The 27,882-nt window shown below is 45.3% G+C and overlaps 2 protein-coding genes across 3 annotated transcripts in view; one reads left to right on the top strand and one right to left on the bottom strand.

Annotated features, from left to right (window-relative positions):
- Positions 1–11,231, top strand: part of sec22c (SEC22 homolog C, vesicle trafficking protein) — a 94,600-nt gene extending 83,369 nt beyond the window's left edge. The window contains exon 7 of the mRNA XM_055663416.1: positions 10,291–11,231. Coding sequence (XP_055519391.1) covers positions 10,291–10,356 — 66 coding nt within the window. The 3' untranslated portion in view covers positions 10,357–11,231. The remainder of the gene's footprint in view (positions 1–10,290) is intronic.
- LOC129713939 (vasoactive intestinal polypeptide receptor-like) overlaps positions 1–16,573 on the bottom strand; it is a 60,629-nt gene extending 44,056 nt beyond the window's left edge. The window contains exons 1-2 of one of the 2 annotated variants that reach the window (XM_055663362.1): positions 14,731–16,573; positions 11,272–11,374 (exon numbers count right to left, since the gene is read on the bottom strand). In XM_055663362.1, the coding sequence (XP_055519337.1) occupies positions 11,272–11,374; positions 14,731–14,793 (166 nt within the window). In that variant the 5' untranslated portion in view covers positions 14,794–16,573. The remainder of the gene's footprint in view (positions 1–11,271; positions 11,375–14,730) is intronic. The other variant, XM_055663354.1, reaches the window with a different exon arrangement.
- Between the last annotated feature and the right edge of the window lie 11,309 nt (positions 16,574–27,882).

Below are 27,882 nucleotides of genomic sequence, written 5' to 3'. Positions count from 1 at the left end.
AAAACTGACTGCAAAAGTTTTTATAGATATGTGAAAAGAAAGATTAGTTAAAACAAATGTAGGTCCCTTGTAGTCAGAAACAGGGGAGTTGATCATGGGGAACAAGGATATGGCGGACCAAGTGAATAACTACTTTGGTTCCGTCTTCACTAAGGAAGACATAAATAATTTGCCGGAAATAGCAGGGGACCGCGGGTCAAAGGAGTTGGAGGAATTGAGTGAAATCTAGGTTAGCCGGGAAGTGGTGTTGGGTAAATTGAATGGATTAAAGGCCGATAAATCCCCAGGGCCAGATAGGCTGCATCCCAGAGTACTTAAGGAAGTAGCTCCAGAAATAGTGGATGCATTAGTAATAATCTTTCAAAACTCTTTAGATTCTGGAGTAGTTCCTGAAGATTGGCGGGTAGCAAACGTAACCCCACTTTTTAAGAAGGGAGGGAGTGAGAAAATGGGGAATTACAGACCAGTTAGTCTAACATCGGTAGTGGGGAAACTGCTAGAGTCAGTTATTAAAGATGGGATAGCAGCACATTTGGAAAGTGGTGAAATCATTGGACAAGGTCAGCATAGATTTACGAAAGGTAAATCATGTCTGACGAATCTTATAGAATTTTTCGAGGATGTAACTAGTAGCGTGGATAGGGGAGAACCAGTGGATGTGGTGTATCTGGACTTCCAGAAGGCTTTCGACAAGGTCCCACATAAGAGATTAGTATACAAACTTAAAGTACAAGGCATTGGGGGTTCAGTATTGATGTGGATAGAGAACTGGCTGACAAACAGGAAGCAAAGAGTAGGAGTAAACGGGTCCTTTTCACAATGGCAGGCAGTGACTAGTAGGGTACCGCAAGGCTCAGTGCTGGGACCCCAGCTATTTACAATATATATTAATGATCTGGATGAGGGAATTGAAGGCAATATCTCCAAGTTTGCGGATGACACTAAGCTGGGGGGCAGTGTTAGCTGTGAGGAGGATGCTAGGAGACTGCAAGGTGACTTGGATAGGCTGGGTGAGTGGGCAAATGTTTGGCAGATGCAGTATAATGTGGATAAATGTGAGGTTATCCATTTTGGTGGCAAAAACGGGAAAGCAGACTATTATCTAAATGGTGGCCGATTGGGAAAGGGGGAGATGCAGCGAGACCTGGGTGTCATGGTACACCAGTCATTGAAGGTAGGCATGCAGGTGCAGCAGGCAGTAAAGAAAGTAAATGGTATGTTAGCTTTCATTGCAAAAGGATTTGAGTATAGGAGCAGGGAGGTTCTACTGCAGTTGTACAGGGTCTTGGTGAGACCACACCTGGAGTATTGCGTACAGTTTTGGTCTCCAAATCTGAGGAAGGACATTATTGCCATAGAGGGAGTGCAGAGACGGTTCACCAGACTGATTCCTGGGATGTCAGGACTGTCTTATGAAGAAAGACTGGATAGACTTGGTTTATACTCTCTAGAATTTAGGAGATGGAGGGGGGGGGATCTTATAGAAACTTACAAAATTCTTAAGGGGTTGGACAGGCTAGATGCAGGAAGATTGTTCCTGATGTTAGGGAAGTCCAGGACAAGGGGGCACAGCTTAAGGATAAGGGGGAAATCCTTTAAAACCGAGATGAGAAGAACTTTTTTCACACAGAGAGTGGTGAATCTCTGGAACTCTCTGCCACAGAGGGTAGTTGAGGCCAGTTCATTGGCTATATTTAAGAGGGAGTTAGATGTGGCCCTTGTGGCTAAGGGGATCAGGGGGTATGGAGAGAAGGCAGGTACGGGATACCGAGTTGGATGATCAGCCATGATCATATTGAATGGCGGTGCAGGCTCGAAGGGCCGAATGGCCTACTCCTGCACCTAATTTCTATGTATCTCCATAAAAATTAAAAAAACGTAAAAAACTTGTATTTCACCAGCAAAAGTCAGCTTTCAGTTTAGGATTAGTGCATTGTGCCATTCTTGGCCAAGGAAAACTTCCAGGAATAAAGAAAAACAAGATCACCTCTTCACAAATAAACCCTCTATTTTTGGCTCATTAAAAAAAAAACTCAGCAAGCTAGGCAACATCGCTGGAGAACATGGGTAGGTGAACATTGGTAGGGCGATCTTATAGAAGGTGGCATCTTGGGTCGGGATCCTTCTTCAGACTGATTGGGGGGGGGGGGGGGGGGGGGGGGGGGGGGGGAGGGTGGAAACGGCGCCTAGTAAGTGATAGATGGATACAGGTGAGGGGAGAGTTTGGTTGCAAATGCGCAAAGACCAGAGTTGAAGAGGAGACAAAAGGGTGTCAGAAAAGAGGAAAGGAGTAGTGAAATGTGAAGCTAGAGTAAGGGAGTGAAAAATGTGAAGCTAGAGTAATGGGGATAGAGGGCACAAAGGAGGGGAGGGGGGGGGGGGTCAAAAAGAGAGGGTGACCAATTAGTCAGGGGGAAAATGGACTCGAGAGATCTTTGCCTCCTGTAGGGGCACACAGGAGGGGAGGGGGGGGGCAAAAAGAGAGGGGTGACCAATTAGTCAGAAGGCTCTCAACTTGAAACGTCACCTATCCATGTACTCGAGAGATCTGCCTGACTCTCTGAGTTACTCCAGCACTGGGTGTCTTTTGTAAACCAGCATCTGCAGTTCCAAAGCTTGAAAACACATGAGAGTACAGATGCTGGAATATTGTGCAAACTACAACGTGCTGGAGGAACTCTGTGGGTCAGGCAGCATCTTGGGAGGTAAAAAAATTAAAAAAAAAACACAGGGAATGTTTCAGCTCAGGACCCTTCTTCAATCTGAAGGAGGATTCCCAACCCAGCATGCCACCCAAGAAGGGTCCCGGCCCATAATGTTATTAGTTCATTCCATCCTCGGATGCTACCCGACCCACCTAGTTCCTCCTGCATTTTGTGGTTGGTCAACAATCAAAGCTTGGAAACCAGGAAGTAATTGCCACAATGCATCTTCCTAACATCAAACAAGAGAAACAACCAATAAAATGTTGAGCAGGTATAGTGTAGACTCTTGTCTAGCGAGGCTGTTTGCACTAGAATCATATCAGCATTATGAATCAGGCCAACATTATGAGAACAAACATGTTTGATCATTCTGCTGCACCCAACATATTTCTACAAAAACACACAGATCTCCATAGTCAAGTCAAACCAAGCAAAGTCAAGTTCATTCAGTGGGCCAAAGGGTTCATTCCTGTGCTTTACAGTTCTGTACAAGCAAAATTGTAATTGTAGCACTTGTACAGCGAGGTGCAGCTACAATCACAATTTTGCTTGTACAGAACTGTAAAGCACAGGAATGAACCCTTTGGCCCACAATGTTTGTGGCCAACATGCCTAGCCCAACTGACCTCATCTACCAGCAAGTGATCCATATCCAAGTGCACTATCGTATCCACCACCACCTCTAATGGCCTCAAAAAAACTTGTCCCGCATGTCTCCATTAAACCTTCCTCCCTCTCACTTTATAGCTGTCAAAAAGGTTTTTGATACATTGGCCTTCATCAATCAGAGTATTGAGTATAGATGCTGGGAGATCATGTTGCAGTTGTGTAAGACGTTGGTGAGACCGCATTTAGAGCATTGTGTTCAGTTCTGGGCAGCATGTTATGGGAAAAATGTTGTCAAGCTGGAAAGGGTACAGAGAGGATTTACGATGATGTTGTCAGGACTAGAGGGTGTGAGCTATAGGGAACAGTTTAGTAAGCTGAGACTCTAGTCCCTGGAGCATAGGAGGCTGAGGGGTGATCTTATAGAAGTGTATAAAATCATGAGAGGAATAGATTGGGTAGATGCACAGAGTCTCTTGCCCAGAGTATGTGAATCGAGGACCAGAGGACAGGGTTTAAGGTGAAGGGGAAAAGATTTAATAGGAATCTGATGGGTAACTTTTTCACACAAAGGGTGGCGGGTGTATGGAACAAGCTGTCAGAGGAGGTAGTTGAGGCTGGGACTATCCCAACGTTTAAGAGCCAGTTAGACAGGTACATGGATAGGACAGGTTTGGAGGGATATGGACTAATTGCAGGCAGGTGAGACTAGAGTAGCTGGGACTGGTTTGGGCAAGTTAGGGTGAAGGGCCTGTATCCACACTGTATCACTCTTTGCCCTCTAGTGTTAGGCATTGCTAAAAAAAATTCAGACAGTCTACCCTATCTATGCTTCTCATAATTGTATATACTTCTATCAGGTCTCCCATCAACCTCTGAGTTTCCAGAGAAAATAATCCATCCAGCTTCTCCCTGTAGCTGAAACCCTATACGCCATGCTACACTCTGGTAAACCTCCTCTGCAGCCTCTCCAATGTTCTCACATCGGGGAAGCTAGAACTGTATGCAATGCTCCAAATGTGGCCTAACCAAAGTCCTATAGAGTTGCATCAAGACTTCCCGTCTCATATATTTAATGCCCATAGCAATGAGAGATTACAGGTTTTGAGTTTGGGTTTATTATTGTCATGTGTACCAAATTACAGTGAAAAGCTTTGTTTTGCATGCTATGCTATCAAATACACTCAAATTAAACTCAGGGAGCCTAGGAAGGGCAAAGGGGAAGATATAGGGTGCAGAATATAGTTCTCAGCATTGCAGCGCACCAGTTCCAGAGACAAAGTCCAATGTCCGCAATGTGGGAAGAGGTGAATTGGACAGCACTCTAGCTTATGGAAGGACCATTCAGAAACCTGACAGAGGGGAAGAAGCCGTTCCCGAGTCTGGTGGTGCATGCTGTCAAGCTTCTGTATCCTCTGCGTAACTAATGTCAGTGAATGTAGAATGCAAATATTTACAGTGCAAGAAGCCATTGTGTGCATGCTAACGCAGAAAAAACCCTCTAATCCAATAGACAATAGGTGCAGGAGTAGGCCATTCGGCCCTTCGAGCCAGCACTGCCATTCAATGTGATCAGTACCCCGTTCCTGCCTTCTCCCCATATCCCCTGATTCTGCTATTTTTATCTAGCTCTCTCTTGAAAACAACCCGCCTCCACCACTCTCCACAGACTCACCACTCTCTGCGAGAGAAAGTGTTTCCTCGTCTCCGTTCTAAATGGCTTACTCCTTTTTCTTAAACTGTGGCCCCTGGTTCTGGACTCCCCCAACATCAGGATCACGTTTCCTGCCTCTAGCGTGTCCAAACCCTTAACAATCTTATATGTTTCAATGAGATCTCCTCTCATCCTTCTAAACTCCAGAGTGTACAAAGTGTACAGAGAAATCCAACCCCATCTCCCAGCACTGTGTCCATAGCTGTGCAGGCCATGGCTTGTCAAATACCGTCTGATAGAGTCAAGGGTGTTTAATTGGCAACAGTACAATGACATTCTTATTTACTACATCTTAATAGGCTTGTAAATGCAACAACATTCAGATAATATGATAATCAAAAATACAAATCAGTGACCATATTAGTTCAAAATCCATAGTACAACCGAAGACATAGAAGTCCATGGTTGCTGAGGTTATTGTGGTGTAGTGTTCACGAGTGTGATGCTTTTGAATGCTATAAATAACATTTTACTTTCAAGAGTAAAGGATTGCAGAATCACTGATACAGAGTGGATGATAATTAGAAAAGCAACCACAAAACCGAGATTAATCTGACGGAATCATGCATCCATCTTTCCATCAAATGGCAACAGATCCTTTGGCCCACACCGACCAAACATTCACATTAGTTCTACGTTACCCCATTGTACCATCCATTCCCTGCACACTAGAAGCCAATTAACCTACAAACCCACACGACTTTGGGATATGGGAAGATGTTGGAACACCCAGAGAAAACCCACATGGTCACAGGGAGAACTTGCAAACTCCACACACAGACAGCACCCAAGGTCCGAGTCTCTGGCGCTGTGAGGCAGTGGCTGTACCAGCTGTGCTGCCCATACTTTTCTTTGGAACATGCCACTGAACCAATCCTGGATCCATGTTGAAACACTCCCTCCGGTAGGGGCAGCACAGTGGCGCAACAATAGAGTTGCTGCCTTATGGTGCTAGAGACCAGAGTTCGATCCTGACTAAAGGTGCTGTCTGTATGAAGTTTGCACGTTCTCCGTGACCGGGTGCTCCGATTTCCTCCCATACTCCAAAGACTCACAGCTTGGTAGGTTAATTAGCTTCAGTAAAGTTGTAAATGGTCCCTGGTGTGTAGGATAGTGCTAGTGTTTGGGGATCGCTGGTCGGCAGGGACTTGGTGGACTGAATGGCCTGTTCCCACACTGTATCTCTAAAGTCTAAAGATCCTGCTGTTAGTTTTTTTGACCAGCCCGCCACATGGGAACTGTTCTTGAGCCTTGCTAAATCTATGTAGACTACATCAAATGCACTCCCCAAGGGACTCTCCTTTCAGCCAAATTATTCAGATATAACCCTGCTTTGACAAACCAAGGCCAAACATCCCCAATTAATCTTTCTACAACATATATATTTTTAAATCTCACTCCCATAATCTTTCAGCCTAGAGTTATACATTGTGGAAACAGACACTTCAGTCCAACTTGCCCACACTGACCATCATGCCCCATCTATACGTCCCACCTGCCTCCGTTTGGCCCATATCCCTTTTCTACCCATGTACTTATCCAAATGTTTTATTTAAATAAATTGACCTAAAAATAAATCACGTGGATTTTCTCCGGGTGCTCCACTTTCCTCTCAGGCTCCAAAGATGTGCAGGTTTCTAGGTTAATTGGCTTTGTTAAAATAGTAAATTGTCTATTGTGTAGAATAGTGTTAGTGTACGGGCTGATCACTGGTCAGCACAGACTCGCTGGGCTGAAGGGTCCATTTCCACACTGTATGGCTAGGGACCTAGTTGTATTAAGCCAAAGCTTCCCCATTTTGCCACATCTGCCAAATATGGTTATATTTATGGTCTGAGCACAGGTATATGGGACTAGGGGAGAATACGTGTTCGGCACGGACTAGAAGGGTTGAGATGGCCTGTTTCCGTGCTGTAATTGTTATATGGTTATATTATATGGTTATCTTGCCCCTGCACTCCACATCCCCAGTAAAGAGAGGTCTAGATTAATCACTCACCTTCTGTCGCCTAGAATCTCCCACTTAAATGCCTCCAATTGCCCTGGGCCCAATTACACCAACAAATAGCTGCATCTAGACCACTCTTGTCAAATCTCTCCTCGGTGAAATAAAATTCACCCTCCTCCACTCAAAACGAAACTGCAGGTGCTGGCAATAGGAAATCAAAATAGAAAGTGCTGGAAGATTAGGCAGCATTTGTGAGGGCTGGTAAAGTTGATGAACTGTCTCCCTCCATAGATGCTGCCCGATCTATTGAGTGTGTCTAGCATGTGGGGTGATAGGCTGAGAAACAGATGGGGCCTGGTGTTGAGGTGGCGCAATGGTAGAGTTGTTGCCATACAGCGCTAGAGACACAGGTTTGATCCTGACCGCGAGTGCTATCTGTACAGAGTTTGTACATTCTCCCTGTGACCACATGGGTTTTCTCCAGGTGCTCTGGTTTCTTCCCACATTCCAAAGACATGAAGGTTAATCAGCTTCTGTAAATTGTGTGTAGGATAGAATTAGTGTGCGGGTGATGCTGGTTGGCACAGGCTCAGTGGGCCAAAGGACCTACTTCCACATTATATCTCTAAATTAATCAGCCATTATTGTCACATGTACTTCTTCTTTCGTGTGGCGTGCACAGCCTAAAGTTGTTGGACAATTTGTTCTATTTGATCTTCAGTTTGTGCACGTCGAGTTGATTGCATTAGTCAAAACAGGGCGGACCACGTGAAGGTTGCAATCTTCCACCCCGTCACGTGTACTGAGATACCGTAGAAAAAAACTTTGTTAGCATGCTGTTCAGTCAAATTGTACCATAAATGAGTACTATCATGCCATACACAAGTACAACAGGTAGTGCAAAGGGAAAAATATCAGAGTGTAGAATAGAGTGTTATTGTATTAGAGTTTTACAGTCACAGAGAAAGTGCAGGTAAAAAAGTGCAAAAGAACACGAAGTGCTGGAATTAGTCAGTGGGTCAGGCAGAATCTCTGATGAACATTAATAGGTGATGTTTTGGGTCGGGATCTTTATCAGGCCAATCGCACCCTCCTACTCACCATGTTCTCCAGAGATGCTGCTTGATCTGTTGAGTTACTACAGCACTTTGTGTCCTTGTGTAGACCAGCATTTGCAGTTCCTTGTTTCTACTACAAAAAAAAAAGTGCAAGGTCTGCAATTGGATAGGTTGGAAGATCGGGACTACACCCTAGCTTATGGGGTTACGGTTTAGGAGTCTGACAGCAGCAGGGAAGAAGCTGTTCCCGAATACGATTGTATGCGCTTTCAAGCTTTTATATCTTCTGCCCCACAGGGGAGGGAAAAAGAGGGGATGACTGGGGCCCCAAGGTTATGTTGGCTGCTTGGTTATGTTGGCTGCTTTCTGAAGCAGTATTCAACAGTTCTTTAGTGTCCCGTAGGCACAGCACATCAAAATTATTTTGCACAATCACAAAATGCAGTTACCACAATTTTGGCGCCTTTAAAAAAAAAAGTATGGAAGTGTGTGGTGTAGATGGAATTGATAGGGAGGAGTCAGCTCAGCAAGATCAACTGGGATCAATTCACAACTAATTTCCTGCAGACTTGGGCAGAGCCATTGATTCACAGGCCCAATGATGGTAGGAGAGACCTAGTCATCTCCAGAGTCTCATCGCAGCCTATTGCCCACCTTGTCCAAATTCACAAACCAGGAACATGGAATAGATTTTCACGACGTGTCAGCTACACCTGCCCGCATTATCCGAGTCACCGACTGTTTGCTATGCCCGATAGGTCTGGTGTGTGTCACTTGGATCAATACCGCTCACTAATGAGAAACAGGCGCCCGTCCCTTCACAGTACGTGGGAGGCAATGAACTAACAGGCACTCGCGCGAGAATTATGGAGGATTTTTCCAATGGCAGCAATAAGTAACGAAGAAGCATTTACAATGCCATGGGGAAAATGTGGTGCAATGGAACTAAGTGAATGGATTGCAACAAAACCTACTCTGCTGGATGAGTCAATGCCATAAGTTACAATATGTCTAGACAGACAAGCATTCACACAATAGATAAGAGTGCGCATTCAAATTATTTACATTTATGGGTTTCTATGCATCTATATTGGCCGCTCAAATCAATGAATTTGTCTTCACTGCTTCATAAACATTAGTCCCTTTGCAATATGAAAGATTAGCACATCAACTGCTTGAAACACATGGATTTACTTCCAACTCCACACAAAATCCCTGCTGAATAACCGATTGCAGCCACCCATCAGAGTTCTAGCTATTGCATGGTTGAAATTAAATGCATCTCTGCAGGGCTGCACAGTAGCGCAGATACTGCCTCACATCGCCAGAGACCCGAGTTCGATCCTTACTGTGAGTGCTGTCTGAACGGAGTTTGTACATTCTCCTTGTGACTGTGTGGGTTTCCTCCCTCATCCCATAGACGTGCAGGTTTGTAGGTTAATTGGCTTCTGTAAATTGTTCCTAGTGTGTAATGAACTAGTGTACGGGTTGCTGCAGACTCAATGAACCAAAGGGTACCTCTAAACTAAACCATGGATAGGATAGGTTTAGAGGGATATGGGCTAAACGCATTGAGGTGGGACGAGTGTAGATGGGGCGTTGGTTGATGTGGCAATGTTAGGCTGAAGGGCGTCTTCCCCTTTGCTTTATCTTTTGTAGTCAACTTTGACCACAGCATTTATGTATTCAGTACTATTTCACAAGTCGCAGGAACAGAATTAGGCTCTTTGGCCATCGAATCTACTCTGCTAAACAAAGGTTTTCACTGTACCTTGGTACACACAACCATAATAAACTCCAACCCAAAGATGGTTGTGATTGGATGAGAAAGGTGGTATTACATCCAAGAAATGCAGTGGGATTGTCCATGTTTAAGAAGGAACTACAGATGCTGGAAAATCGAAAGTAAACAAAAATGCTGGAGAAACTCAGCGGGTGAGGCAGCATCTATGGAGCGAAGGAAATAGGCAAAGTCTCGGGTCGAGACCCTTCTTTAGAAGTCTGAAGAAGGGTCTCTACCCGAATCGTTGCGTATTTCCTTCGCTCCATAGATGCTGTCTCACCCGCTGAGTTTCTCCAGCATTTTTGTCTACCGTGGGATTGCCCATGGTGCCCTGGTCAAAAATACTAACACAGATAACATAATTATGGTTTGTTTGACCTTCTTTTCGGTAAATTTGCTATCATGTTGCTACGTGACACACAGGTGTAGGGCAGAGTGCGAACCGACTGGTTGTATTATAGTTTTGTTTCTTGAAGGCCAAAGAACGACAGAGGCGGCAGAAAATGGTGGACACTGCCTGGTCCATCACATGTACTGAGTAATACACTATAGAAGGGATCTACAGGAAGCACTGCCTCAAGGAGACAGCCAGTATTATCAAAGACCCATACAACCACAGCCACCGTCTCATCTTGCTGTTACTATCAAGGTGGTACAGGAGCCTGGGAACCATGACCAGGAGGTTCAAGAAAAGATTATTTCTGATGCAAATGACTATTAAACACTTGACAACACAAATGGGTCTTTAATTGACTGTAGACAAAAAGGCTGGAGAAACTCAGCGGGTGAGGTAGCATCTATGGAGCGAAGGAAATAGGCAACGTTTTGGGTCGAAACCCTTCTTCAGACTGTAAATACACAAAGTACTGGAGGTGGCACAACAATAGAGTTGCTGCCTTACAGCGCCAGAGACCCATGTTTAATCCCGACTACAGGTGCTGTCCGTGCAGTTTGTACATTCTCCCTGTGACCGCGGGGTTTTCTCTGGGTGCTCTGGTTTCCTCCCACACTCCAAAAATGTGCAGGTATCTAGGTTACACTCCAAAAATCTGCAGGTATTTAGGTTAATTGGCTTCTGTAAACGGTGTTGCCTGTAGGGTAGAACTAGTGTATGGGTGATCATTGGTCAGCGCAGATATGGAAGGCCGAGGGGCATGTTTCCACGCTGTATCTCCAAGATAAACAAACTAAAACTAAACTCAGTGGGCCAAGAAGCATCTCCGGAGAACATAAATAACTGACGTTTCAGGTCAAGAGCCTTCTTCAGGGTTAAACCAAAACATCACCTATTGATGTTCTCCAGAATTGCAGTCTGACCTGCCAGGTTACACCAGCATTTAGGTGTTATTTCTTGGTAAACCTGCACCTGCAGTTCATTGGTTGTACAGTCCCCTCTTCCTTTCCCTTGTCTACTCCATTGATATAGGTGCCATTCCCACAGCCCACCCTCTCCTTACCCGTCTCCAAGCTCTGGTTTTCTCTCTCGATGTTCCAGAGACATTCATCGCGCAGTCGTGCGACTTCTGACCAAACGTTGCACTCCTGATGCACGCACAGCACCTAGATACAATGCCCCATCATTACAACGTCAGAGACAATGCCCCATCTTTACAACCTCAGATACAATGCCCCATCAAAACAACTTCAATGTTCAATCTCAGACAGCAGTCCCATTAAAAAAAAAGCAGCCTCTAATGCAGAACTGTGGAACAGCCATAAATGTTTTTCTTCTAAAAATAGACACAACATGCTGGACTAATGGTGGATGTCACGGTGGTGCAGCAATAGAATTGCTGCTTTACAGTGCGGGAAATACAGGTTCGGTGCTGACCACAGGTGCTTGTCTGTATGGAGTTTGTCCATTCTCCCCGTGGGTTTTCTCTGGGATTTCTGATTCCCTCCCACACAGGTTTGTAGGCTAATTGGCTTCGGTAAAAATAGTTAATTGTCCCTAGTGAATGCGGGATAGTGCTAGTGCACGGGGATCACTGGTCGGCGAGGATTCGGTGGCCAAAGGGCCCATTTGCACATTGTATCTCTAAAATGCTACAAAATTAAAAAATTAAAACTCAGCGGGCCTTAGCAGCATCTCGGGAGAAATAGGACGGGTGACACTTTGGGTTAGAAGTGTCTTCAGACGGAAAGTGGTGTGGGGGGGGGGGGGGGGTAAGACAGACCTTGTTAATTATCTGTGAGTTACCACACCCAAAGGCAGGCAGCTGATACATGAGACTGCCTCCATTGGACAAAACCTATCCCTATTGTGCGAGGGTTGCAGTCGCTGGCAGCTTTGCCCCACGAACTTAATCTCATGATAATCAGTAAAGCACACTCAAGTGTGTCATCTTTACCCACCAAGTTCCTGTGAGTGACAATAAAGCCTGCAAATGGGGAAAAGGAGTCTCGATTCTCTGTTTTGGAAAGGAAACGGGGCAAAATGCTGCAAAGACGGTGCAGAGGAATGGGGTGATTTAGACTGGACAGTCAGATGACAGCACAGCCACAGTGGGCCGACTCCCCAAAGAAGACAGAAGGTCCTCCCAAACATTGAATGGTCCAAATATGGACACGAAGTGCAGGAGTAACTCAACAGGTCTCTAGAGAAAGGGTCCCAACCCAAAACGTCACCCATCAATGTTCTCCAGAAATGCTACTCGACCTGCCAAGTTACTCCAGCACTGCGTCCTTTTTGGTAAATCAGCATCTGCAGTTCCTCGTTTCCACACAAGGACAGACAGTAACAATGCTTTTCTTACTGTAGGTCTATGATCAATGGAATTCCGCAAGGATCTGTTCTTTGTGATATATACCCCAATAAAATGTAGACCGTCCAATTAACAAGTTTGCATATGATACAGAAAATGGTGTTATGGGGAACGGGAAAGGTTGTCAAAATATTCAGCAGGCTTATAGATCATGTGTGAGAACGTGTGTGGAGAAATAAGAGATGGAGTTTAATTCAGACAAGAGTGTGGGAGGATGTATGGGGTGGGGGAGGGGAGGGGGGCATTAAATGCAAGAGAAACACTGGCAGGATTCTTGAAAGAGCTTGAGAGCTTCCAAAATGTAGCAACATAACTGGACAGGATGGTAAAGAAGGTGTATGACACACTCGACTTGATCCAGGGCATTGAGTACAGGAGTTAGGAAATCAAGTTGCAGCTTTATAACGTTGGTTAGGCTACATTTGGGCAGCAAGTTGGCGCAGCAATAGAGTTGCTACCTTGCAGCACCAGAGATCTGGGTTTGATCCAGACTATGTGTGCTGTTTGTATGGAGTTTACACGTTCTCCATGTGACAACGTGGGTTTTCCCCAGGTGCTCCATTTTACTCCAAAGACATGCTGGTTCATAGGTTAATTGGCTTCAGTAAATACTGTAAATTGTCCCTAATGTGCAGGATAGCGTTAGGGTATGGGGGGGGGGGGGGGGGGGGGGGGGGGGGGGGGCTGATCACTGGTCGGCGCGGAGCCGATGGGCCTCATTCTGCGCTGTTTATTAGGGGCATTAGGGGCAATTTACAGTCAATTAACCTATAAACACACGTCTTTGGGATGTGGGAAGAAACTAGGGCACCCAGAGGAGATCCACGTGGAAGGGCCATTCAGAAGCCCGAGGGGAAGAAGCTGTTCCAGAGTCTGGTGGTGCACAAGCCTCTGTACCTTCTGACAGACGGGTGAAGGAAGAAGAAAGAATGACCGAGTTCGATAAGTCTTTGAATATATTGGCTACTTTTCCGAGCCAGCGTGACTTGCAGATGGAGTCCATGGTGGGGAGTTTGGTTTGTGTGATGGACTGTGATCCACAACTCTCTGCAATCTCTCATGGTCTTAGGCAGATGCAACCCAACAGTGTGTTTTCTATAGTGCTCCTGTAGCAGTTTGTAAGATCCCTGGAGACATGCCATCAGGCAGCATCCATGGAAGAAAATATGAAGGTTCCCAACTCAAAATGCCATCTTTCCATTTCCCACCACAGATGCTGCCTGACCCACCAAGTTCCCCCAGCACTTTGTGTGTTTTGGTCTAAGGAAGGAGACCCTGCCCCAAACTTCCCACAGATTCTGCCCAACTCACCCAGTTTCTCCAACATCAAACTAACCCACTAGCAAAATACTACAATTCCAAGTTCCACACCTGCAGCGACATTTTAAAATTACTCCACAAAAGGGACAGATTTCCACCTGGTATTCCTTGGCTGTGAAATTAGATATTCTAAAGTACAACCATTAGAATCATTCTAAAATATTGGCATTCATCACTTACTTACTCATTCTCCTGCCATCACCCCATAATACCCCTGACACCCTTACGAATCAAGAATCTGTCAACCTCCAACCTAAGAATATTCATTGACGGCTCCACAGCCGTCTGCAGCAATGAATTCCAGACTCACCACGCTCTGATGAAAACAATTCTTCCTCATCTCATTCCTAAAGGTACATCCTTTCATTCTGAGGCTATGGCCTCTAGTCCTAGACTCTCCCACTAATGCAAACATACTCCACATTCACTCTATCCAGGTCTTTCACTATTCAGTAAGTTTCAACATGTCTCCATATCAGTCTCCCTCTCCCCGACTTTCAATCTGAAGGGTGCCCACCCAAAACGTCACCCATTCCTTCTATCCAGAGATGCTGCCTGTCCCACTGAGTTACGCCAGCATTTTGCCTGTGTAAACCAGCATCTGCAGTTCCTTCCTACAAGTTTCAATGAGATCCCCCACTCACAGATTCAATCCTAGGATCTCCGTATTTCTAATCCTATCTCAGTGGTCTGACCCCTTCATCTCGGGGTTTAAATATATTTCAGTGATTTGATTCTATCTCTGCTGAAATCAAATACTAGATATACAAACGACGAAGCTTTCAATCGAGTCACCCCACTCCAGTTTTATAAACGCAAGCATTGACTTACCCGGGGGATGGGGCACTGGGTTAGGAGGATTAGGAGCAGCGCGGAAACTTGGGCGAAGTTCATGCCTCAGACACACTCCGTCCCAGAACTTGCGGTGGGTGCTGCCTCGACACTCCGTCGCAACTCCGGCCACTTCAGTGAGAACGGGAGCGATTCTCCGGGAATGTTAGAGCGCACTCCTTCCCCGGCATTTGATCTGTTGGAAATAAATGAAAGACATGCTTATTTATGTTGGCCAGAAGCGTTTTAAACTACTGCAGCTTCTACAAGTCGCTGGATACATCTTCACCACTCCATCCTGCGCTCTCCAAGTGGCCAGAGCCACTAGTTATATTATCCCTGGGTTTGATTGACAACGGTGGTGACCATCCAGTAAACAGGATGCGTTGTCGTTCGCCAATAGCAGCGCGGTAATGGGGAGGGGTTGTCAGGTACCTGACTCCAACTCACCCGCACGGCAATGCATTCAGTGGAGTTACACAGCATGGAAACAGCCCCTTCGGCCCAACTGGCCCATGCCGACCAACATGCCCCATCTACACTCGTCCCACCTGCCTGCGTTTGGCCCGTATCCCTCTAAACCTTGCCTAGCCATGCCCCTATCCAAGTGTCTTTCAAATGCTGTGATAGTACCTGCCTCAACTACCTACTCTGGTTGCTCGTTCCATACACCCACCACCCTCTCATGTTTCTAATAAATCTTTCCTTTCTCACCATAAACTTCTTGATCCCACTATTCTGGGTAAAAGACTGTATTCATCCTATCTGTTCTCCTCATGATTTTATACACCTATATAAGATCGCCCCTCGCCTCCTGCGCTCCAAGGAATAAAATCCTTGCCTGCCAGACCTCTCCCTGTGGCTCAGGCCCTCAACACATGCACACAGTGGGGCAGCACAGCACAGTGGTGCAGTGGTAGAGTTGCAGCCGTACGGCGCCAGAGACCAGGACTCAATCCTGACTCTAGGTGCTATTTGTACAGAGTTTGTACGTACTCCCATGGGTTTTCCCCGGGTGCTCCGGTTTCCTCCCGCATTCCAAAGACGTACAGGTTTTTATGTTAATCAGCTTCTGTAAATTGAAAATTATCCCTAATGTGTAGGATGGTGCTAGTGTTCGGGGAGATCGCTGGTTGGCGTGGATTTGTTGTGCTGAAGGCCTCATTTCCATATTATCTCTCCAGCTTTTTGTGTCAATCTTCATTTTAAACCAGCATCTGCAGTTCCATCCTACATACAGCGTACAGGCACAGGATAAAGGGAATAATATTTAGTGTAAGATAAAGTCCCGTAAAGTCAGATTAGAGGAAGTCCAAGGGTTACCAATGAGGTAGATTGTAGGTTAGGAACGCTCTAGTTAGTGCCAGGATGGCTCAGTTATTTGATAACAGCTGGGAAGAAACTGTCCCTGAATCTGGAGATATTTTCTATGTTTCTATATGCGTTTTCACACTTCTGTACCTCTTGCCTGATTGGAGAGGGGAATAAGACTGGTTCTTGATTATCATGGTGGCCTTGCCAAGGCAGCGTGAAGTGTAGATGGAGTCAATGAAAGGGAGGTTGGTTTGCATGATGGTCAAGTATGCAAAGAGTCGCCACAAAGTTACCTGAAGAATAGCGGTCCCAGCACCGACCCTTGCGGAACACCACTAGTCACTGGCAGCAAACCAGAAAAGGTCTTCATTAAAAGCTGCAGACTATAGCGCAAGGAGCCGTCTTTCACTTTACACGGGCACCAAGATCTTCAACATTGGGAAGGGTGCATGTCCCTGTCACAATGACCCTTTGTGTGAAATCCCCCGTGTCTAACCACCCTCCACTCTGCACAGTCTGAGATGGTGCTTTTGTAATGATATAGCACATAGAACATAGTTACAGTTCTATTACAGGTTACATTACAGATCTAAAGAAGGGTCCCAACCCAAAACGTCACTCATCCTTTTTCACCAGAGACGCTGCCTGACCCATTGAGTTACTCCAGGGCTTTGTGTCTATCTGTTATAGAACAATATAGCACTGTAACAGGCCCTTTAAGCTATGGCCTCCAGTATTTGATTTTTGCATCCTGGGAAAAGGTTCTGACTGTCTCCCCGCCCTGTATGACTATGACTCTATAAGCAAGACATACACAAGTACAACAGGTAGGGCAAAGAGAAAAATGCCAGAGTGTAGAATATGGTGTACAGCGTTGTAGTTACAGACAGAGCAGATAAAAAAAGTGCAAGGGCCACAGTGAGGAAGATTGGAAGTTGGGGACCACACCTCTAGCTGATAGGAGGAGTGATATACAGTGATAGTCCTGATGGGGAGGAGGTGAGAATGCCCTCAGGCACACATGGTGCCCGAGGTTGAGGTTGAGGACGAGAAGGGGTAAAAGCTGAAGGTGACAGTGTCCCGATCAAAGAAGTGAAGCAAACAGAAGCAGACTGATTGTGAAGGAGCTTGGCTCCCCATGCAGTCTGCAAAAAATGCTAACTGATGCTTCTTGCTTACAACAGATCCTAAGCTGAAGACCACCATGTTTTCCTGCACTGGTCAGGCCATCACAAGATACATTGCAGAATCAGGCCTTTCGGCCCACTGAGTCCATGCCAACCAATGATCACCCCGCACACTAGTTCCAACCTACACTCTAGGGACAATTTACAGAAGCTCAATTAACCTCCAAACTTGGACATCCTTGGGATATGGGAGGAAACTGGGGCACCCGGAGAAAACCCATGCTATCACAGGGGAGAACGTCCAAACTCCGTACAGACAGCACCCGTAATCAGGATTGAACCCTCGAAGCAGCAACTCTGCTGCAGCGCCACCCTGCCTCCCATAGATAGTCATACTTGAGTGTGAACGGAGATAGGCTTCATTGTTTTTCAAGCAGAATTTCTTGAGGTAATGAAAATGACCGTGGATCAGAACCAAACAATATTCTGGATACAAGGAACTGCAGATACCATTTACAAGACAAGGCACAAAGTGCTGGAGTAACAGCAGTTCAGGCAGCAACTCTGGAGAACATGGATAGGTGACGTTTCAGGTTGGGACTCTTCTTCAGACACTTCTAGTTCAGATGATTCTGGGTTGCATGTTTATTGAGGTATTTACAACCAAAAGGTGAAGTTTTCAACAGACAATATCTACTGCCGTAGCCTCATTGCTCAACTCCTCAAACAGGTTCACGTTTATTATTGTCACATGTACCGAGGTACGGTGAAAAGCTTTGTTTTGCAAGCTTTCTAATGAAGTCAAATAATACTATATATGAATACAATGAAGCCAAACTCAAGTATAGAAGGTAAAACAAAGGGCAAGATACAGAGTGCAGAACATAGTTCTCAGCATTGTAGCGCATCCGTTTCAGAGACCAAGTCCAATGTCCGCAATGGGGTAGAGGTGAATGGGACAGTAGACTAGCTTATGGAAGGACCGTTCAGAAAACTGACAAGAGAGGGGAAGAAGCTGTTCCTCAGTCTGGTGGTACAGATTTGCAAGCATTTGTACTTTTTGCCTGATGGGACCGGGGAGGAGAAGGAATGACTGGGATGGGACAAGGCTTTGATTATGTTGGCAGAGTAGAAGAAGATGTTACTTAGTTTCAAAAATGTGTTCAAGTTAGTAAGATGACCTGCCACGTATGAAGCTGTGCTCACTGTGGCTTAGAGTTAAGGCGTGCCAACAACATTCTGTGCAGCATTCATATTCAGCATTCATAATTCATCACACAAACCACACACCTCCCTTTCATTGATTCCATCTACACTTCACGTTGCCTCAGAAGGGCCACCAGCATAATTTAGACGTGTCGCACTCCAGTCACTCCCTTTTCTACCCTCTCCCATCAGGCAAGCGGTACACAAGTACAGCGGTACAGAATGATTAGTCATGGTGTCAGGGGTAATGGGGAGAAGGCCCAGGAGAATGGGGTTGAGAGGGAAAGATAGATCAGCCATGATTGAATGACAGAGTAGATGATGGGCTGAATGGCCTAATTCTGCTCCTATGGCTTATGCACTTAAGAACGTATGAATGAAGAAGTGTAAAAACGCACAGCTCCAGATTCAGGGACAGTTTCTTCCCAGCTGTTATCAGGCAAATGAACCATACAATCATCAATTAGAGAGCAGTCCTGAGTACTATCCACCTCATCGGAGACCCCTCAGACTATCTTTTAACAGACTCTAGTGGACTTTATCTTGCACAAAATGTTATTCCCTTTATCCTGTATCTGTACACTGTGGACGGGTCGATTGTAATCACGTGTTGTCTTTCTGCTGACTGGATCGCACACAACAGAAGCTTTTCACTGTACCTCGGTACATGTAGCAATAACCCAACACGGTAGATGAAATGATGGATTTGACCTGTGAGGGAACACAGGAACATGGTTGTAAGGCTGAAGCTTCGAGGTCAAGTAGTTAGAAGCTGGGCAGGAAATTAAATGAGGAAGTGCAACTTAGTTAGTGGCGGATGTGGTTAGGGCCAAAGTGAGAAATGTTCTTGACCCAGAAGGTTGAAAATCCAGAATAGACTTGTTGGAGATAAGCAGCAGCAAAGGGAAGGAAGTCACTGCTGTGTGCAAAGTGCAGGACTAACAGTACCACCACCCCTGGCAGCACGGTTCATGCCCCACAAGCCTCTGTGTAAAAAACACCTTTCCGCACATCTCCTTTAAACTATTCCCCTCTCACCTTAAAGCTATGCCCTCTAGTCTTTGACATTTCTTCCCTATCAGTCTATCCCAGTGATGCTTCTGATCATTTTATAAACACATCTCGACATTCACCCTGTCCTGCTCCCTCCACATGTTTCAAACCCTTGTCTAATTCCCTTTTCTCTCTCCATGACCATTCCAAAGAAACTGCAGGAATTAAAAATCCTTGCATTCCCATCACGTCATTTGGTCCCCAACACGTGCAAAGTATTTGAAGTATTTATCCATTTCTCTTATTAACGTTACAGTTGTATCTGCAAACATTGCCATCATCGTATCAACATGTACTAACGTGAGAGGGGGAAAGTTAGGGTGAGAGGGGGAAAACTTAATGGAGAGGCAAAACTAAAACTCAAACTTAAAACCCATGCGGTCATAAGGGGAAAAGTGCAAACTCCACACACAGAACGCACCCGAGGTCAGAATCGAGCCCGGGTCTCTGGCGCTGTGGGGCGGCGGCTCTACCAACTGCATCACTGTGCTGCCCTAAGGTAAACAATCTCCACCTAATTGTGTCTGTAATCTCTCTGCTGCAGCCTCTATACTTCCCTGCTGCAGCCTCTAGCTGTTAATGTCCCTCGCATGGCTCAGTGCCCAGAACTGGGCACCGTTCTGCAGACGAGTCCTTAAGTAGTCCCGTTATGAATAATTGAGGCAGTAGGTACCTTGAATGCAGAAGTGATGAGTTCATAACCACACCAGCACAGGTGGCAAGACGGCGTTACATAGATACATAATGTAGATATCTACGTTGCAAAATTATTATTCAAAATCTGTCTATCTCTCTAACACTGCCTACAGTGGGAAGCACATGCGGTTGGTACTGCACAGATTAATTAAACTATAAAATATAACTGATTGGATGCAGGACACTTAATAAGAAGCTTTTTGAATAAAGAAAGCTCTTTGGCCCACACAGTTGCATCCTTCTCGATTATCCGCACTGTAATGTTCTCAATAAAATAAATACCTACCTGAATACATATCCAGAACACTGATCGTTAGTTTATTTTGTTTAGTAGGGTTATGGAGATACAGCATGGAAACAGGCCAAGGCGTTCCTGGAATGAGTGTAGGGCCAGGGCGATGGCATCGTCCGCGGACCTGTTGTGGTGGTAGGTGAACTGCAGAGGGTCAAGGTTGCTTGCTAGACTGGAGTTACTCCAGCAATTTGTGTCTTTCTTCATCCTTCATGACATGGTGATGGGTGGAGGGGGCGCGGTAGGGCATTAGATTAATCGACCTGCTGTGGATCTGGAGTGCGGTGGATGGGAATGTGGGAATGACAGAGAATGGTTTAAATGGGTGGATTAACATGAAGGGTTATTACAGAAACCAAGAACTGCCGATGCTGGTTGATACACAAAAGAACACAGAATGCTGGAGTAACACAGCAGATCAGGTAGCATCTCTGGAGAACATGGATGGGTGATGTTTTGGGTCAGAGCTAGGGTCCAGACTCGAAGCATCACCTATCCATGTTCTCCAGAGATGCTGACTGACCCTTTGAGTTACTCCAGCACTTTGTCAGATTCAGATTCAGATTCAATTTTAATTGTCATTGTCAGTGTACAGTACAGAGAGTCCTTTGTGTCCTTTTGTGTGAAAGACAATTGTGTTTCCTTGCCAGGAGGATAGATAGATAGATAGATAGATAGATAGATAGATAGATAGATAGATAGATAGATAGATAGATAGATAGATAGATAGATAGATAGATAGATAGATAGATAGATAGCCTTTTATTGTAAATCTGTTGCCTATGTTATATTATCTCGGCAATGTTATGAAGTCAGAGTGTACTGGAAAAATATAAAAGAGAAATATATTGGCAGGCAGAAATGAGCAGTACACACAGACAGAGACAAAGAATGAGTTATCTTTTGTCAGAGAATTCAATACTGAGTCTGACAGGTTGCAACCTGCCTGCATGGTAGATGTAGTTTAGGTTTAAACAAAAGGGCACAAGGTGCTGGAGTAAATCAGCGGGTCAGGCAGCATCTATGGAGATCATGGATAGGTGACATTTCGGGTTGGGATCCTTCTTCAGAGTTTAGTTTAGTTGAGATACAACATGGAAACAGGATCTTTGGCCCATCAAGTCCACGCCGACCATCACAACATTTCTATGTTATCCCACTTTCACATCCACTCCTGACATACTGGGGCCAATTAACCTACAAATCTGCTTGTCTTTGGGATGTGGGAGGAAACTAGCACAACCATAATGTCCTAGACTGCTCAACCTCAGGCCCTCGAGTCCTGGCAACATCCTCGTAAATCTTCTCTGCCCCTTCCCAGTTTGCAGCAGTGGGGGCCACCTCATGACCATGGGATACAATACACCAGGTTGGATGAAGTCCGTGTAAACCACTGCTTCAGAGGTTGGAAAGTAGCTCAGAAATGATCTGACGCAAAGCATCAGGAGTGGCCAGGAGTCTCGCGACCAGGAAGGTTGGCAGTTTGGAAGAGAAGCATAAATGAATGAAAGAACAGGCAGACAGTCACTGCCTTTTCTCCGAGGGTGGAAACGTCAAGTACTAGAGGGCATAGCTTCAAGGGGAGAGCGGCAGAGTTTAAAGGAGGTCTGTGGGGCAAGTCTTTGTACACAGTGGATGAGTGCCTGCAATGCACTGCCAGGTGGTGAAGGTGGAGGCAGATACGTAAGTGGTGTTTAGATGGGCACATGGACATGCAGGGGATGGTGGGATAGAGATTGGAGGGAGACCTGATAGAAGTAGATGCAATGATGAGAGGCATAGAGGGGATATACAATCAGAACCTTTCTCTTCAGGATAGGAATGTCTAAGATTAGAGGACATGGCTTTAAGGTGAGGCGGAGAAATTTAATAGAGATGTGCGGGGCAGGTTTTTTTACACTAAGGGTGCTGGGTGCCTGAAATACACTGCCAGGGGTGGTGGTGGAGGCAGATACAATAGTGGCATTTAAGAGGCTTGTCGATTGGCACGTGGATATGCAAGGGATGGAGGGATATGGATCACGTGCAGGTACAGGAGATTAGATTCACGGCATCATGTTCAGCACAGACATTGTGATTCTTTTTCTGTGTTGTACTGTTCTATGCTCTATGTTGAATGCACATGGGTTTAAAACAATCTGAGGTCAATAAGTTAGCTTGGCAGCAAAAAGGGTTATAAGGGGGGCGGCATGGTGGTGCATCAGTAGAGTTGCTGCCTTATAGAGCTAGAGACCCAGGTTCGATCCTAACTACGGGTGCTGTCTATGTGGAGTTTGCATTTTGTGCCTGTGACTGTGTGGGCATTCTCCGGGTGTTCCAGTTTCCTCCCGCATTCCGAAGACGTACAGTGTTGTGGGTTAATTGGCTGCGGTAAAGTTTGTAAATTGTCCCTCGTGTGTAGGATAGTGCTAGTGTACAGGGTGATCGCTGGTCAGCACGGACTCGGTGGGCCAAAGGGTGCTGTATCTCTAAACTAAAAAAAGCTATTTGTTTTATTAGTCCTCGTAACTCAATGTACTCCAGCATTAAAGAGTCAGTTATCAAACATTGAGACAGGTGTTATTTATCAAATAAGCTATATTTTGGAAGTGGGGGTCTTTTAAAAACAAAATTGTATGAGTTCAGGGCATGAGTTTAGGACTCCATCGAAACTCCTCCCTTCCTCCCCAAGTACTTTCCCCAGCAATAGTAGGAGGTGTAACACTTGTCCCATCACTAAAGGGTTTGGAGAGGGTGCTGAAGAGGTTTACAAGAATGTTGCTTAGATTAGAGGATATTAACCATAAGGAGAGGTTGGACAGACTTGGATTGTTTTCTCTGGAACACCAGAGGCTGAGGGGAGACCTGATGGAAGTATATAAAATGATGAGAGGCATAGATAGAGTCGACAGTCTTAACCTTTCTCCCCAGGATTGGAATGTCAAAGACCAGAGGGCATGGCTGAAGGTGAGAGGGGAGACATTTCAAGGAGATGTGTGGAGCAGGCTTTTTGTGCAAAGGGTGGTGAGTGCCTGGATCGAGCTGCCAGGGGTGGTGGTGGAGGCAGATACGATAGTGGACATTAGATAGGTACATGGATAGATACAAAGTGCAGGTGTAAATCAACGTGTCAAACAGCATCTCTGAAGAAAAAGGATGGGTGATGGTTTGGGTCAGGACCCTTCTTCCAGAGAGGATACTCTTCAACTTCTGCAGGTGTACAGTAGAGAGCATATTGCCTGGTTGAATCATGGCCTGGTTCAGCAACATGAATGCTCAGGTGCGGAGAAGACTGCAAAAAGTTGTGAACACTGCCCAGTTCATCACGGGTTCTGACATCTCCATCGTCGAAGGGATTTCAAAGTCAAAGTCAAAGTCAAAGCCAAAGCCAAAGTCAATTTTATTCATCAAAGCACCCAAAAGTGCAGTGAAATGAATTTGCCAGCAGCGATACACTTAAAAAGAACACACAATACACAATAAGATTTAACACACACTTAAGATTTATCAGAGTCGCTGCCTCAAAAAGGCAGCCGGCATCATCAGTGACCCACACTACCCTGGCCACACACTCATTTCACCCCTGCCATCGGGAAAAAGGTTCAGGAGCCTAAACATTGTAACGTCCAGGTTCAGGAACAGATTTTCCCCGACAGCCTTTAGGCTATTAAACACTACATCCTCCAAATAAGCTCTGAATGACATGGACTATTATTGTTATTATTGCACTATTATGTTTAAGAAGGAGCTCCAGATGTTTGAAAAATTGAAGGTAGATGAAAATGCTGGAGAAACTAAGCGGGTGAGGCAGCATCTTTGCACTATTGCAGTGTTATTGTTTTTTTTAATGTGTATGTATGTGTGCGTGTGTATATGTACACATGCATATATATAGGAAATAACAGCAGATGCTGGTTTAAATTGAAGGTAGACACAAAATGCTGGAGTAACTCAGCGGGACAGGCAGCATCTCTGGAGAAAAGGAATGGGTGACGTGTTGGGTCGAGACCCTTCTTTAGACTTTCTGATTGCTAGGGTGTGTAGGGGGGCTGTGGGAGTGCGGGGGGGCGGGGATGGGGGGGTGGGCAGTGTGGACTCGACGTGCGGGGGAGGGGGGTTTGCGGGCACTCTCTCTCGCTTTGTCTCTCTCTCGCTTTGTCTCTCTCTCTCTCTCTCCCTCTCCCTCTCCCTCTCTCTCTCTCCCTGTCCCTCTCTCCCTCGATGACAGCACGCAGCATTCTCCTCGTTGACGGAAGGCCTCCAGCATCCCCGTGGACACCGCATGTTCCCTCTACAGGTAGAAGCGAGCACGGACGTAGGCCCGGAAGAGGGGCAGGCAGTGACTCTGGTGTGACCATCGACTGCCCTCTGTCTGGACCCGCGAATGGGCATCTCGGCCAGGCACAGGAGCGAACCGACGGGTAGATCCCCTCCCCCCCTCATGGTGATGTCATTGTGGCACTCGACAGCTTGAGAGCCCATTGTGATTGGTGCGCTGTGTGTTGCACTGCGACATCATCAGTGGAACCTCCTGGAAAAAAGGCTGCGTTTACCGTTGGCCACGCCCATTGTGATGTCATTGCGGCGCTGTGGCTGTGTGTGAGAAACGTTTTTTCCCCTTTTTTTAAAACTTGAATCGTCGATAACTTGTGAAAAATATGATGAAATCTTAAGTGAACCCGAGTACGGCGTGGACAGGAAAAATGTGAGTTAGAATATGTAAAAATGTAAGCGCTAGCGTGTAGCGTTTTTATGATTATACAAACACGGACACACACACAAAAGATGAGACTTTTATACAGTGGCTTGCAAAAGTATTCATACCCCTTGAACTTTTCCACATTTTGTCACGTTACAACCACAAACGTAAATGTATTTTCTTGGGATTTTATGTGATAGACCAACACAAAGTGGTGCATAATTGTGAAGTGGAAGGAAAATGAGACATGGTTTTCAATTTTTTTTACAAATAAAAAACTGAAATGTGTGGCGTGCAAAAGTATTCAGCCCCCCTGAGTCAATACTTTGTAGAACCACCTTTCGCTGCAATTACAGCTGCAAGTCTTTTGGGGTATGTCTCTACCAGCTTTGCACATCTAGAGACTGAAATATTTGCCCATTCTTCTTTGCAAAATAGCTCAAGCTCAGTCAGATTGGATGGAGAGCGTCTGTGAACAGCAATTTTCAAGTTTTGCCAGAGATTCTCAATTGGATTTAGGTCTGGACTTTGAATGGGCCATTCTAACACATGAATATGCTTTGATCTAAACCATTCCAATAGTAGCTCTGGCTGTATGTTTAGGGGCGTTGTCCTGCTGGAAGGTAAACCTCCGCCCCAGTCTCAAGTCTTTTGCAGACTCTAATAGGTTTTCTTCCAAGATTGCCCTGTATTTGGCTCCATCCATCTTCCCATCAACTCTGACCAGCTTCCCTGTCCCTGCTGAAGAAAAGCATCCCCTCAGCATGATGCTGCCACCACCATGTTTCACAGTGGGGATGGTGTGTTCAGGTTGATGTGCAGTGTTAGTTTTCCGCCACACATAGCGTTTTGCATTTAGGCCAAAAACTTCAATTTTGGTCTCATCTGACCAGAGCACCTTCCTCCACATGTTTGCTGTGTCCCCCACACGGCTTGTGGCAAACTGCAAACGGGACTTCTTATGGCTTCTTTTCAACAATAGCTTTCTTCTTGCCATTCTTCCATAAAGGCCCGATTTGTGGAGTGCACGACTAATAGTTGTCCTGTGGACAGATTCTCCCACCTGAGCTGTGGATCTCTGCAGCTCCTCCAGAGTTACCATGGGCCTCTTGGCTGCTTCTCTGATCAATGCTCTCCTTGCCCGGCCTGTCAGTTTAGGTGGACGGCCATGTCTTGGTAGGTTTGCAGTTGTGCCATACTCTTTCCATTTCGGATGATGGATTGAACAGTGCTCCGTGAGATGTTGAAAGCTTGGGATATTTTTTTATAACCTAACCCTGCTTTAAACTTCTCCATAACTTTATCCCTGACCTGTCTGTTGTGTTCCTTGGGCTCCATGATGCTGTTTGTTCACTAATGTTCTCTAACAAACCTCTGAGGCCTTCACATAACAGTATTTATACTGAGATTAGATTACACACAAGTGGACTCTATTTACTAATTAGGTGATTTCTGAAGGCAATTGGTTGTACTGGATTTTATTTAGGGGTACCAGAGTAAAGGGGGCTGAATACTTTTGCACACCACACTTTTCAGTTTTTTATTTGTAAAAAAATTTGAAAACCATGTATCATTTTCCTTCCACTTCACAATTATGCGCCACTTTGTGTTGGTCTATCACATAAAATCCCAATAAAATACATTTACGTTTGTGGTTGTAACGTGACAAAATGTGGAAAAGTTAAAGGGGTATGAATACTTTTGCAAGCCACTGTAGGTATAGATATACTGTATATATATATATATATGTGTATGTATGGGTGGGTATGTGTATATATACACACACTGAACTTTTTTCCTCGTTTATTATATTGTTTACAGTGTACTATATTTACATATTCTGTTGTGCTACTGAAAGTAAAAATGTCATTGTTCTATCTGGGAAATATGACAATAAAACACTCTTGACCCTTGAGTCTTCAGACCCTTCCCCAGTGTAGATAAATGGATATACAGGCAATGGAGGGATATGGATACAGGCAGATGAGATTGGTTTAACGGCATAATTTTCAGCAGGAACATTTTGGGCCGAAGGGCCTGATCCTGTGTTGTACCGTTCAATGTTGAATGTACAGGAGTTAAAAATATTCTGGGATCAATGATTCAGCCTGCCAGCAAAAAGGGTTATGAGCTATTAGTTTCATTGATCCTCATAAACTCAATACAAACCAACATGAAAGAGACAATTGTCTACACTGAGATAAACGTTACTTATCTGAATAAACTACATTGGAAAGTGGGAGATTTTTAATTGTGAGATTGTAAGAGTTAAGGGCTCACCACTTCCACCCCCTCCCCACGCACTCTCCCTGGCAAGTTTCAACCCTTCTCTTTCCCTGCGGACCCCCACTGAGTGCATTTTTTTTTACTCAAGAGTTTAGGACCAATGTATTAGGGTGAACATAGAATAAACATAAATTGTGGAGGCAGATACAATAATAGTGTTTAAGAGGCTTTCAGATAGGCACATGGATATGCAGGGAATGGAGGGAAATGAATCATGTACTGGCAGAGGAGATTAGCATAACCTGGCGAAATGTTGGCAACATCGAGTAGCTGAGTGGCACTGCGGTAGACCTGCTGTCTCATAGCGCCAGAGACCCGGGTTCGATCTTGACTACGGGTGCAGCCTCTACGAAGTTTGTCCCTGGATGATCGTTTTCTCACACATCCCAAAGATGTGCAGGTTTGTAGGTTGATTAGTCTCTGTAAATCGCTTCTAGTGTGAGGGACATAGATAGAGTGCATGGGTGATCGATGGTTGACGTGAACATGGTGGGCTGAAG

Source organism: Leucoraja erinacea, chromosome 2, assembly GCF_028641065.1.
Source record: "Leucoraja erinacea ecotype New England chromosome 2, Leri_hhj_1, whole genome shotgun sequence".
In the NCBI taxonomy this organism is placed as follows: domain Eukaryota; kingdom Metazoa; phylum Chordata; class Chondrichthyes; order Rajiformes; family Rajidae; genus Leucoraja; species Leucoraja erinaceus.
This window is presented reverse-complemented; position numbering and strand designations above follow the sequence as displayed.